General features: G+C 43.9%; 1 protein-coding gene across 1 annotated transcript; it reads right to left on the reverse strand.

Moving 5' to 3' along the window:
- Positions 1-1854: 1854 nt before the first annotated feature.
- On the reverse strand, positions 1855-9452 carry ZNF792 (zinc finger protein 792). Its single transcript, XM_045846671.1, is given in 5 exon segments — positions 1855-3784; positions 3786-5319; positions 5989-6111; positions 6635-6761; positions 9086-9452. Coding segments are annotated over 5 exon segments (1905 nt in total). The 5' UTR covers positions 9122-9452; the 3' UTR covers positions 1855-3699.
- Between the last annotated feature and the right edge of the window lie 4342 nt (positions 9453-13794).

Genomic DNA, 13794 nt, shown 5'->3' on the forward strand with positions numbered 1-13794 from the left:
TACCTCAGACAAGGGTTTGATCTCTAAAGTATATAAAGAACTCACACAACTCCACACCAGGAAGACAACCCAAGTAAAAATGGGCCAACGACCTGAACAGACATTTTCCCAAGGAGAACATACAGAGGGCCCAGAAACACATGAAAGGATAAGCATCACTAGCCATTAGGAGATATAAATTAAAACCACAATGAGATACCACTTCACACTAGCGAGAATGGCCATCATAATAAAATTAACAAACAGTAAGTGCTAGGGAGGTTGTCAGAAAATGCAACCCTAGTACATTGTTGGTGGGAATGTAGACTGGTGCAGCCACTCTGGAAGAAAGTATGGAATTTTCTCAAAAAACTAAAAATGGAATTGCATTTGACTCAGCAATTCCACTGCTGGGATTATACCCTAAGGATCCTGAAACACTAATTCAAAAGAGCCTATGCATCCCAATGTCCATAGCAGCACAGTTTACAAAACCAAATGGTGGAAACAGCCTAAATGCCCATCAGTAAATGAGTGGATCAAAAAAACTGGTTCATTTACATAATGGAATATTACTCAACAGAAAGAACTGCTACCCTTTGTGACAGTGTGAATGGAACTAGAGAGTCTTAGGCTAAGTGACATAAGTCAGTCAGTGAAAAACAAATACCATATGATCTCACCTATAAGGGGAACCTAATCAACAAAACAAACACATGAGTGAAACAGTACCAGAGAGGTGGAAATAAAGAACAAACTGACAGTTACCCGAGGGGTGGGGAAGAGGATAATGAGGGAAAGAAGGGGAAGGGTCAAGTCAAGGAACATGTACAAAGGACCAATGGACAAGGATAATGGGATGGAGACTATCTTTGGGAGCAGGAGTTGGACAGGGCAAGGGAGAGCAACTGGGGGGGGGCAGGAAGGGGGACAACTGTAACTAAACAACAGCAAAATGGAAAAAGCACTTGAATAGACATTTATCTACAGAAGACATACAGATGACCAATAAGTACATAAAACAATAGTCACTATCATGAATCACTAGGGAACTGCAAATTAAAACAATGAGATACCATTTCACACTCATTAGGATAAAAACCATCCCCCCCCCCAAAAAAAAACAGAAAAAAAAACAAGTGTTGGTGAAGATGTGAAAAATTGGACTCTTGGATACTGTTTGTGGGCATGTAAAATGGTACAGCCACTGTGAAAAACAGTATGGAGATTCCTCAAAAATTAAAAGTATAACTACCATATGATCCAGTAATTCCACTTTCGTGAATATACCCCAAAGAATAGAAAGCCAGGTCTCAAAGAATATTTGTATCTTTTAGCAGTATAATTCACAATAGTTAAAAGGTGGGAATAAACCAAATATCCATTGGCAGATGAATGAATAAGCAAAATATGGCACACACACACACACACACACACACACACACACACACGGCATATTTTCATCCTTAAAAAAATTTTGATGCTATAACATGAATGAACCTTGAGGTCACTATGCTAAGTGAAATAAGCCAGCCACAAAAAGACAAATACTATATGATTTCATATATGAGGTTCCTAGAGCAAATTAACAGAAATTGAAAGTAGGATGGTGGTTTCAGGGGCTTGGAAAGGGGGAATTAGGAGTTATTATTTAATGGTGTACAGTTTCAGTTTTACAAGATGAAAAGAGATGAATGGTGGAGATGATTGAACAATATACTTGTATACTTAATACCACTGAACTTGCACACTTAGAGGGTTAACGTAGTAAACTCGATATTATGTGTATTTTATCAGAATTTTAATTTACAAAATAAACTAAAATGTGGTGGATCATTCAACCTAGCACTATTCAACAGTAAAAGGAATGAACTTTTCATACACACAGCATGGTAAGATAATTATTTTGTATGAAAGAATATAGACCAAAAATAGAGTATAAGTACTTTATAATCCCAATTGTATAAAATCAATAGAACACAAACAAATCTACGTGGGAAAAAAAGGGTAAATTAATAGATTCCTTGGGATGCAGCTAATGGTTTCCTGGGAAAGACAAAGAGAAATAATAAAGGGGCACAAAGTAGCTTTGTGGGTAACCGATAGGTTTATTATCATGACTATAGTGTTGGTTCCCTGAGTATATACACACTTAAAAACTTATGAAATTGTACATACTAAATATATAGTCACTTATTGCCTGACAACTTTATCTCAACAAAGCATTAAAAGGAACTGTTGCACATAAGAATCCAATCTCCATTCACTTTAGCAAACTGGAAGATTTGGTAACCCCACATTAACTCTACTTCATTGCCTTGGCAGCAAAAGTGGCTGGCTATGTCACAAATGTTACATCCCTGGAGTACAGAATCTACCTCCTCTCAGGTCCTATTTTTCTGCCAGTGCAACAATGGCTTTGAGATAACACAGTGAGCCTGCAGTAATCTACAAAACTTTTTAGATTATTTGCTCTGCCAGTAACCTTAGTCATATGACAGAGGTCTGGTGATCTTGAAAATTTCTGCAAAGCCTGAATCCTGCACAGTCAGATTCAAGAGAATATTTGTAGATGCTCTTTTAAAGCAGGTACATTCCAGCCCTGGCTGGTGTGGCTCAGTGGATTGAGTGCCAGCCTACAAACCAAAGGGTTCAACTCCCAGTCAGGACACATATCTGGGTTGTGGGCCATGTCTCCAGTAGTGGGTGCATGAGGGGCAATGACACATTGATGTTGTCCTCCCTCCCTTCCCATTTCTAAAAATAAAATCTTTTAAAAAATACATTCCTTTTAGTTTGCTACAGTCTCACTTACTCTGTTATAATCTCCAGTGTTCCTGTACAAATTGTGGTCCTAGTGGACCCAGTAAGTCTTACAAAGACTTATAATCAAATACCGTATGTTAGAGTTCAAGGTATATGGCTCCTTGGCAGGTGCCAAGTAAATAGTGTCTGTTCAACAGTGTTTGGGAATATGAGGCATCTCCTGGAAACAATGAGGCCTAATTTATGCTATTCTCAGATGCACTGGAGTTTGTCACAAATGCCCCTTCCTCGAGGTGATCTCTGGTTCACAAAAGTTCATGTCATTCAGACCACGTTAGGCCCCCCAAAGCCCTACAATTTTCCCTAGGTCTTGAACCAATAAAATACCATATCTGGACTGAGGGCTGTTCTTGCCATCCTGCTGTTCCATCTGAGACAATAAATTTGGGGACTCCTTTAATTTGGTAGACCTTAACCCATGGGCTGTTCTCAACCCATTCCATACAGTAATCAGAACATCAGAGCACAGAAGACTGAAGGTGGCTTTGTCAACAAGACCCTTATTATCACTGAAACCAGAGAAACGTAAAGTAGTTGTTGGGATGGGCAATGTGGAGGCTAGATAAACTCATGAGCATCATGAGATCAACAATGTCTTTGAAGAAATTAAACTTTCTCAGCAAGCTGTCAGTAGAACCCAGCTCAGGTCTTCATGGCCAAAAATGGGTCAGGGGCACAACTACACAAGTCACAATGGGAAAGACTGAGGTACTCTTATGACCATAGGCTTACTCACAATTCTCTTAGAAAGAGAAGTCTGCATTCCCCGAGTACAGGGAGTGGTTGTCACACACTCTGAAGACCTGCCAGTGGGTAGGATTCAGATGGCTTCTGCCAAAAACACTGGCAAAGTCTATGGTCAGAACATATAGCTCCATAAAGCTTCCAACATATCTAGCATTCATAGGGAATCTCCCTAGAGTGAATATTTGAGTGAACAAGGTCCAGCTTTGGACTGACGGCTCCCTCATAGAGACTACTCTGAGCTTTCCTCTAGTGTGCATTGTGCTGAAGGAGAAAGCACCTTCTCTGTACTCCTTTCTCTAGTGTGAATTTTCTGATGCCTAATGAGGGTACGCCTTTGGCTAAAGGCTTTTTCACATTCACTGCACTTATATGGCCTATCTGGTTTGTGAACTTTCTGGTGCTGCCTCAGATTAGATCTTTGTCTGAAGGTTTTCCCGCATTCAAGGCATTCATAAGGCCGCTCGCCGGTGTGAAGTCTCCGATGGTTACCGAGGCTAGAGCTTTGGTTAAAGAATTTCCCACATTCTGGGCACTGATAAGGCCGTTCACCAGTATGAAGTCTCCGATGGCTATTAAGGCTGGAGCTTTGGCTAAATGATTTCCCACATTCAGGGCACTGGTAAGGCCGCTCACCAGTGTGGACCCTCTGATGTTTCATGAGGTCAGAGCTTCGACTGAAGGCTTTCCCACACTCACTGCACCCATAAGGCCGTTCACCAGTGTGGACTATTTGATGTTGAATGAGATTGGCAATGTGGCTAAAGAATTTCCCACATTCATTGCATTTATATGGTCTTTCTCCAGTGTGAACCCTCCAATGTTTAATTAGGCTGGAGTTGCAGTTGAAAGATTTCCCACATTCCCTACATTCATGAGCACTTTTACCAGTATGAACCCTCTTATGATGAATTAGGTTGGAGCGTTGGCTAAAGAATTTCCCACATTCATTGCACTCATAAGGCTTTTCTCCAGTGTGAACTCTCTTGTGTTGAATGAGATTGGAGCTTCTGCTAAAGAATTTCCCACATTCACTGCATACATGAGGGCTTTCACCAGTGTGAACTCTCTGATGTTTAATGAGACTGGAGTATTGGCTAAAGAATTTCCCACATTCACAGCACTCATAAGGCTTTCCTCTGTTGTGATCTCTCTGGTGCTGAAAGAGGCCAGTGGTGTGACTAAAGAATATCCCACATTTGCTGCACTCATAAGGTCTTTCTGCAGTATGGGTTCTCTGGTGCTGAGCAAGTGCGGGTTTGTCACTGAAAGCATTCCCAAATTCACTGCACCTGTTATGGCTTTGGACCGTGTGAAAATCCTCCACACATTTGGTGCCCTGGTGTGGCTCCTCCACACTGTGAGTGACCTGATGCTGGAGAAAGCCAGATGTGGTTACAAAGTCCTTCCTACCCTCCCTGAATATGAAAGGTTTCTCAGATGTGTCATCTCTGCAGCTCTTCACAAGCAAGGCCCTACCCTCCTGCCTTCTGATAGACTTGTCTATGTCCCACTGCATCTTTTGCTGGTGAAGGTTTGCAATGAACTCTAACTTTCTCCCATTTGCCTCACACACACATGGTTTCTGCCTGGGATGTGTTGCCTGGTATTCAGCCAGGTGCAAAATGTCTTTCAAGTGTAAGCCACACATGTCAGAGAGGTAGTCCTTCTGGATGGATAGAGCTGCCTTGGGATTCCTGTCCTGTGACATTCCTACAGAAACGCTATGCTCACAAGGTGACTCCTCACCCTCTGTTCCATGGTGAACATCTGAAAGTAGAGAAAAACTGGTAAAAAATCATGTTAACTTTGATAGAAGGAAACAGCCCTGTCACAAGTGCATATTTAACTGAGGAATGAGTCCTTGGGATTGCTAGCAAGATGAGAGGCCTGAGGTCAGGGTAAGGAAAGGTCTGCTCTGTGGTATGGTGCCTGGCAATGTTATAAAACAGAGGAAGCCCTACTAGGACTAAAGACACAAGGATGGGGTATAGCACTGGGTAGAAGGCATGGTCTCCAACTCAATGCTCTATAAAGACTTTTCAGCAAAACCCTGGCTACTGGGAACACATGAGCACTGTGCAAAAGGTTATGTCTAGACTCAGGAAAATCTGATTACAACTGGGTAGCTAGTGTTTTAGGACTGTTAAAAGGAATGTACACATCTCATGGGATATTAAGTGCAGGCCCATATTGGAGAGGGCCACAGAAGGAGCTGTGGAAAGAGTGAGACATGGAGGCCAGAAAGGTGGGGCACAGTCAGAGGCCCCAAGTTAAAGTAGAAATCACAAGTGGGCAATGTGTCAAGAATGGGAAGGAAAGACTGAAGAAAGATATGGCCTTTGGCTTTGGCACCAAAACAATGATGAACATGAGAAAAGTTGAAGGTATGATTTGAAGACAGTAGTGACATCACACCCTCTCCCATCTCCCACTTACCAGAGCCAGGTCCATTATATGCCCCTCTTGCCATGGCTGAAGACATGTCCACTCTGTCAGGCACCCAGGGCTCTGCCCCCATCTCCAGCTGGGCAACTATGTGGGACCTGAAAGATGTAAGTCCTAAGGAAAAGACATGGCAGGTAAGTGGCTAGCACTTGCCCAGTGAACTTCCCTACCAGAGACAACAGGAAAGAAAACAAAACATTACAAAAAAAAATACAAGGAAGGTATTACAGGAATATCCAATGGCCACATCAAGCAGTAACCACACCAGTGTCTAGAATTCCTGGTGGTCAGGCCTTAGGAAGTGTTAGCTAAAGGAAAGGAGCAGGACAGAACTGTCAGATGTGGGCAGTCACCCAAGCATAGAGTGGCCAAGTCAGACAGGATTCACTGGGCTGACTCTAAGACTCCTCGTTCCTGGCCCCTTCCCCACAAAGGTTCAGGGCAGCAGGTGTTGGGGCTCTTTAAGAATAGCATGGAACCCTACACACAGCTCACCCCTGAAACCCGTAACATATACAACAGGGAACTGAGGAAGGGAGCAGCACCATGGTTCAGCCATGAGAAGTAAAACACTACCTCTTGGGAAAAAGGGACAGGAAGATAGGAGCTCAGGACACCCAGGTACACAAGGCCTTACCCAGAGAGGCTATAAGTGCAAAGTTCTCCAGCATCACGTCACAGTACAGGAGCCTCTGAGCCTCATCAAGAAGTCCCCACTCCTCCTGGGAAAAGTAGATGGTCACATCCTCAAAGGTCACAGAGTCCTGCCATAATAAAGACAGTTCATTCCATGATCAGCTTCTCTCCTCAAGACTTCTGGTCTGTCCCCTACTAGCCCTCCTTTTCAGCTCCCCAACTCAGAGGAGATCCCAGATCCTGGTTCCATTGACACGTACCTTTTTCTCAGCCCTCACCTAACTGACAGGCAGATGAGCAGAGAGCAACTAAGTGCAGAGCCCAACCCCCTCTTCTGTGGGCCCCCTCCCCTAGTGTCACCAATGTCATCCCTTCCAGATACAAACAAACATGGGCTTAGTCTTCTCCCTTTATCCCCAGTACCAGCTCACATTTACTCCCTAACACATACCACTTTTCTGACCATACCTTCTTCAAACCCTGCACCTCACCAATGCATACCCATTATGAGGGTACCCTCTCCCCATCATGGCCCACATCACAGCCATCTCCATGAACTCTCACAGGTCACCCTTCACAAAGCATCTAGAGTTCTTGGCAAATAGAACCATGATCCCATCTTGCCCCAGTTCCTGGCTCCAATCTAAGCCACCCAGAACAATGCACAGATGTGTGATCCCCATGGCCCTCTTCCTCTTCTCTGTTCCACAGTCTGTGCCTTCATCAGTCACACTCATTTCAACAACCCTTCTGGTCCTCCTACCTCTACCTACCCTAGACCTAGCGGCTCTCCCACCTCATTTCCCCTGAGGTAATTTCCCAGCCTGACTGAAAATCCCCAGGTCTCTCCAGGGGTCATCAAAGGGCCTGGTGAAAGGCAGAGGTGGGAATAAGAACCAGCCCAGGCCTCAGTATAATATTACTTCCATTATAACTAAGCCCCAGCACCTCTCATCTCTACACTTCCAGCGAAATTTGGCCACCTGTCAGACCCTTTCCTTACATAGCCCAACCACCACCACCACCACCACTACTCTTCCTTATGTCTTTATGTTCTCAAGCCCCACCTTCCTCTGTCATTGCCACCAGGACCTGAAATGTCACTCTCCTATATCAGACACACAGCTACACCCTTATCCATACACCAGATGCCACATGTTGGATGTTTCTAACTGGGAAATAAACGAAGACCAACCAAATGAGAAAAGCAAAGGCTATTTATTCTGAGCTTGCTATAGCAAGGGTGACGGCCACTGTCACTTATTTTTGGCAGACTTGAGGGCAGAGGAGCGAGGAAGCTTTATATTGGACAAAAGAGACAAAGCACTTCAGGTGGGTCCTGTTGGTATAGGGGAGCTGTGGGCAGGGTAACTAGAAGCAGGGCATCCTATGTGATTGGTTAGGGTGCATATTTGACTTTCTCTGGTAGGACATGAGTTGGAAGAGGGAACAAAAATTATAGAAGCTGTCAGTTATTAATCAAGTCTGGCCATTTGGGACCAGATGTTGTAAGAGGTTACTGTTTAGCTTCTTGGACTATCACTAGAGATACTGCAATATGACTTCCTGCAAGTCTGACTTACAGCAGACTGGCTTCCTGGGCTGTTTATCGTAGATAATGGGGTTGGTTTCCTGGGCAAGTTGCTGCAGGCTGTGAGTCAAAGTTCTATTTTTATATATGGTCTGGCCATTGTCCCTTTGTATATTCGGTCTCTCATTATTTTAACCACACCTCCCCAGAATACCATAGCTGTGTGTCTAGCTTCCCCTTCTTCACCTCCACTCAGAACATCAGAACTCAACATGCCTAAAACCTAACACCGAAAATTCCTTCTACAACTAACTACCCCATCTCAGTTGATGGCTAATTCATCCTACCAGCTGCTAAAACCAAAAACCCTGGAGTCCTCATCCCTTCTCACTCTCGCCCTCCAAATCAAAAAATTTTGTCAGCCTGATTTAAAAGACAGACCCAAAATCCAATCACTTCTACCTCCGACCACCTGCACTACTGAGCTGGATATTGCAGTAGCCTCACCACACAATTTTCCACTCTGCATCCACAGGCATAAGACCTGAGTCAGCTCACCCTCCTCCTCTACTGTGAGCCTTCCGTGGTTCCCAACGCCCTCAAAATAGAAGCACAGCTCAGCCCGCCATTCCAGAGCTGACTTGAGCCCACCTGCTCTCTCAATCTCATCGCCAAGCATTTCCTAGGTCCTTGTGCCTAGGAAATCCTTTCCCACCTCATCCCACTACGTTTCAGAAATGGAGCCCGCTCTATATAATCCTTGGCCTGGGTTCTGGACCTTAGACTGGTAGTGACTCACCTCCACGGCCCCACTCAAAAACAGAGCAATGAGAAATGACCACAGACCACGCCCACTTTTTAAATCCAGTCGCGTCTCCTGCCTGTGGGCGGGGTCTCAGCGCCAGTGGGGCGTCCACTCACCTGCGCCGGGTTGCCCAGCCCTGCCACCGCCGCCATAAAGGCGGGTGACTGAGGGGGGTGTCACGGGCTCAGCCTAGCGCACACCTTGCCTTGCCTTGGGCGAGGTGTGACTTGGGCTGCGGGTCGCGCTCCTAGCCTCAGTCTCCCGGGTGTATAGGCTGCCGGGGCCGGAACGCCCTCTCTAGGGCCGTGGAGAGCTTAAGGTCCGTCCGAACCTTGGCGGACGTCCAGTCACGGCGGCGATCTCGGCTCCTTGGAAGGCGCGGAGGAGGGTCCGGGCCTTCCAGTACCCCTCTCCGTCCGAAAAGTGGCCTGGGAAGCGCCCAAGGCCCGGGAGGGGGACAGGCAGACCTGCTGCGGAAGTGACTTGCTGTACTGAAACGCAGGAACTTCCGGCCTCCTCCAAGCGCTGAAGGAACGCCACTCTCCTAGGTTGTCATTGGCCCAGGGCCAGCCGGCTACGCCTCCTGGGCTATTTGCTTTCCGCTCTGCGTGCGGCCAGGCAGTAGGGTGCACCGAAGAGGTGAAGGGGGTGGGAGGCGGAAGGCGGCCTAGGAGGAGACCCAACCTTGCTGCCTCGGCGTGACACTGGCCGGGCTGCGCCGGGAGCTTTTCCTGTTTAAGTGGCTGTCCTCAGATTTCTGTGACCGCTTCGGTCCAAGCCCCACCCGCCCTTGAGGTCTATAAAAGACCAATTTCGGTGTGTGGGAAAGAAGTTTCTTGACACAATTTGCCTGCATTTTTCTTCAAGGCGTGATTCATCTTCTATTTTCCAAGAAACCTGAGGTTTCCATATGGTGTGGAGTCTCCACTTGCTTCCTAAAAGTTTACTAACTTTATGTGTAATTCTGAAACAAAAACACGTCCATTTTTTCACTCTGGAAGTGGCTGGGTAGGCCAAAGTGAGGAATTATTTCCTTCAGTAGGACTTTCACTACCTCAGAAGATTTCTCAGTTTCTAGTAGGACCGGCTTCTACCCATCCTGAAAAGTTATCAACAAAGAGTACAAATATTGTCATCTTCAGGCCCTAGGCATCTGGGTAAAGTCTATTTGTCAGTCCTCAAATAGGTACTGTTCTGGATACTGTATCCCTTCTTTTTTCTGATGGGGATCTGTCTTGGGGTTGTTCTTCCAGGGCATAACACATCTAGCTGTTGTTTTCTGTATGGCTTTAGAAATTTAACAGAGGTGATTCACAGTGGCCTCATACAACTGCTTCATGACTGGCTCTACTACATGTTCAGGAAGCAGTATAACTCCTTTCCTATTCTTTCTCCATTTACTGTCCAGGCCTTTTTCATCAAAACCCCAGATCTTAATTTTCTCTTAAGTCTGCAGTCGAATATTCAGGGTTGAATTGTGACAAGTCTAGAATAGTTACCAAAGGAGTTATAAATGTTCCTTTAGCAGCCTCCTTTGCTGCTCAATCGGCCCTATTGTTTCTTCTGGCCACTTCAGTGTCCTGTCTGATGCCCAGGGTAATGCATAACTGCAACCTGTAAAGGTACCTGGACCATTTCTAATAATTTTTAAATTTCTGTTGCATGCTAATCTTTTTATTGGAGGTCAATAGTCCTCTTTACTTCCAGATACAACCAGGTGCATGCAAAATTAGGGAAGCTTACCTTGAATACATGTTCACTTTCTTTTTGCGTGACAATTCCAGTGTCCTTGTCAATGCAATCAGTTCAGCTTTCTGAGCAGAGGTTCCCAGCAGTAAGGCCTTCACCTCTGCTATTTCTTTGAGTCACAACTGCATACCTAGCGTTTCTGTTTCCTTTGTCCATGTAACTTTCCATTTGCATATCAAGTCCAGTCTGTCTCTTCTAAAGGACGGTCCCGTAAATCAATTCTGCTAGAATAAACTTTATCAACTATTTTAGCACAGTTATGCACTAGTGTGGTGGAGGCAGGCTCCAGGTGAAGGGAAACAGGATTTAAATTATAGTTTTGAGGGAGAAGTTGGGATTGTTGAGAAAAAATTGCTTGGTACCTGCCTATTCTTCCAGCAGTGGTCCACAAATTTTTTTTCCAGCAGGCTCAACACTTGGTGGGGTGTATAAATGGTGATAGGCTGTCCCAGGGAAAGTTTTTCAGCTTCCTGTAAAAACTCACAGGTGGCTGCCACAACTCTCAAGCAGGCTGGCCACCGCTGGACAGTGTGATCTAGTTTCTTTGACAAGTATGCAATGGATTGTGGAATGTCACTAACCATTTGGGTAAGGATTCCTAGGGCATGCCCTGCCTTTCATGAACATATAAACTCAGAAGTGTCCTCAAAGGACTTTTTTTGTACCACCTATACCATCTACAGACTTTTCTGCTTAGAAACTCCTTTCTTCAGTCCCTCAAGGATGTATCTCTTATAATGCTCTAAGAGAGAAAGATCATTTTCATTAGGGTGCCACTTAGGCTCAGTTAAAGGTATTGCCTTAGTAGGATTGAGAGCTCCAGCTGGATTTTCTTGGTGCAGTGTTCAAGTCTCTTCACTTGCCATATCCAATACTGGCCTTTACTCAACCACCATAAGTAAAATATTCAGTAAGGCTTATATGTCTGCCCAGTTGGGATGGTGGGTGGCAAAAAAGGACATAACTAAGTCAGCTCTTTTAATAGGATCATCCCTATAAGAAGGATTTGTGTTTTTCCAGTTTAACGGATCTCATGTAGAAAATGGAGTATGTGCCCAATAATATCCGGTGGGCTGGCCCTCTGGCCCTCCTCCCAGTGAAGTCTGCAGGGGATATTGCCCTACCCAAGTAGGTACTTGTCTTCCACTGAATTTGGTTCACTACAGGTTCGGGACAGAAAGACCAGTTAAGGCTCACCTCCTTCAGCTTCCTCAGTTTGGTAAGGAGGAGGATCTCTCAGGGCTGGGGGGCTGCAGAAACCCTGACCATGCTTGCAGCAGCCATGATATCCTAACCATTCTGCTCCCTCTCTTCTGAGCTTCTGCTATCTACCATGGGTAAGTTCCCTCTTCTCTGGGCCATCAATCTATTTCCTTTTAATCCTGCATATGCATCTTTATTATATAAAGTCATAAATGCCTCTACATAAGATATTTCACCCCATTTCCATGACCTTTGACAATACAACTCTAACTGCAGTGTAGTATAGTAATTTAAAGACCTGGTCAGTGGCCTGTGCTCTCCTGAGTCCAAATTATACATAAGCCAACCAGTATTGCAAAGAAAAAGAGCCCCTTTTCTTTTTAGTCATAGGATCATAAGCATAAATCAACCAACCAGCCAGAATTCTCTAAAAAGGGCTATTTCCTGTTCAGGAGCTCTTCCACCTGTTCTACCAGACAGAGCTCTGTGTTATCACACAAACCAGAAGCCCCCTTAATTCATGAGAACTGTTTTGAATCATAACCTGGGACTGCAATCCTGAACCAGAAAGTACAACAATTCAATCAAAAGTGAAGGTGATGGGGGTTGCTGAGCATCAGAGAAGGAAAGTCCTCAAATGAAGTCACTTGGCAGCTGCTAGGGAGTCTCCAAATCTACATCCTGGGGCCCCCAATCCAGGCAGCCAACAGGGTTCCCCACTAAATGCTCTGACTTACCTGAGTCCCAAATGTATCCCACCAGAGCTACCAGAAAATGAAAGTGGAAAAGTCAGCATTTATGCTGCCTGTCACTATGAGAAATAAGTAGAAACAAGAACTGAATCTTTATTGGTGCTTTATTCAGATGCTGGCAATCTGAAAAGACACCAAGTTATGTACTCCGTCTTAACATCTCATCTCAAGCCAACCTTTTTATAAGAAGAAAAGGGTAAGTAAGAGTTTTAGAAAAAGGTAATCAGATAAGAGTTGTTCCAGCAGCGATTTTCCTTAGTATTTCTTTATTACTGATCCACAGTTCTTCATATGTGTCACAGATATTCCCTCCCTTGAACACAATGGCTCAGATACCATTTCCATCACTTGCAAACACCTTGTGGCACAGAGGTTGAATTGCTTGTCAACCTTTTGAGGTAATATAAGTCATGTATTCCAGCTCTTGAAACAATAGATTTCCTCATGCATTAATCATGTAAGCCCATCAACTATAACTAAAACTAAAATCTTTAACTCTTGAGTTCCCCTATCATTTTTACATATCGTTGAGTTAATTTGATGTTTTGTTAAAGAGTTGTGTATCTATGTTCATGATAGGTCTGTAGTTGTCTTGTAATGACTGCCTAGTTTTGATGTTAAGGTAACACTAGCCTCATAAAATGAGTTAGTAGGCATTTTTGTTTTCCTCTATGTTCTGGAAGAAATTTTAGAGAATTAATAAAATTTCTTCCTTAAGTATTTGTTATAGTTTACCAGTAAACCCATCTGGACTTTTTTTCTTAGGTTTTAAAATGTTATTAATTGTTGATTCAATTTCTTTAATAGATTTACCATATCTTGCCATGTATAATGCACACTTTTTTGAGTGTGCACAAACTTGCCCAAATTTTTGAGGGAAAAATAAGGATGTGCATTATACATGGGTAGTACTAATTCCATATCTATATAAATTTCTTTTATTTATGCCTTTTTATTTAGGGTTAAAAGTATAACCCTAGAAAGCAATAATGATATCTGTATATCCAAAAATAAATGCTAAAATTCCTTTATAATACAAAAATGAGTATTTAAATATTAATTAATTAAAATTAAAATGCAAGATTTCTTTTTTCCTGAAAGCTTGGGCCAAAAATGTGGGT

This window comes from Phyllostomus hastatus, unplaced genomic scaffold, assembly GCF_019186645.2.
Source record: "Phyllostomus hastatus isolate PE091 unplaced genomic scaffold, TTU_PhHast_1.1 phas_contig_5, whole genome shotgun sequence".
Lineage (NCBI taxonomy): Eukaryota > Metazoa > Chordata > Mammalia > Chiroptera > Phyllostomidae > Phyllostomus > Phyllostomus hastatus.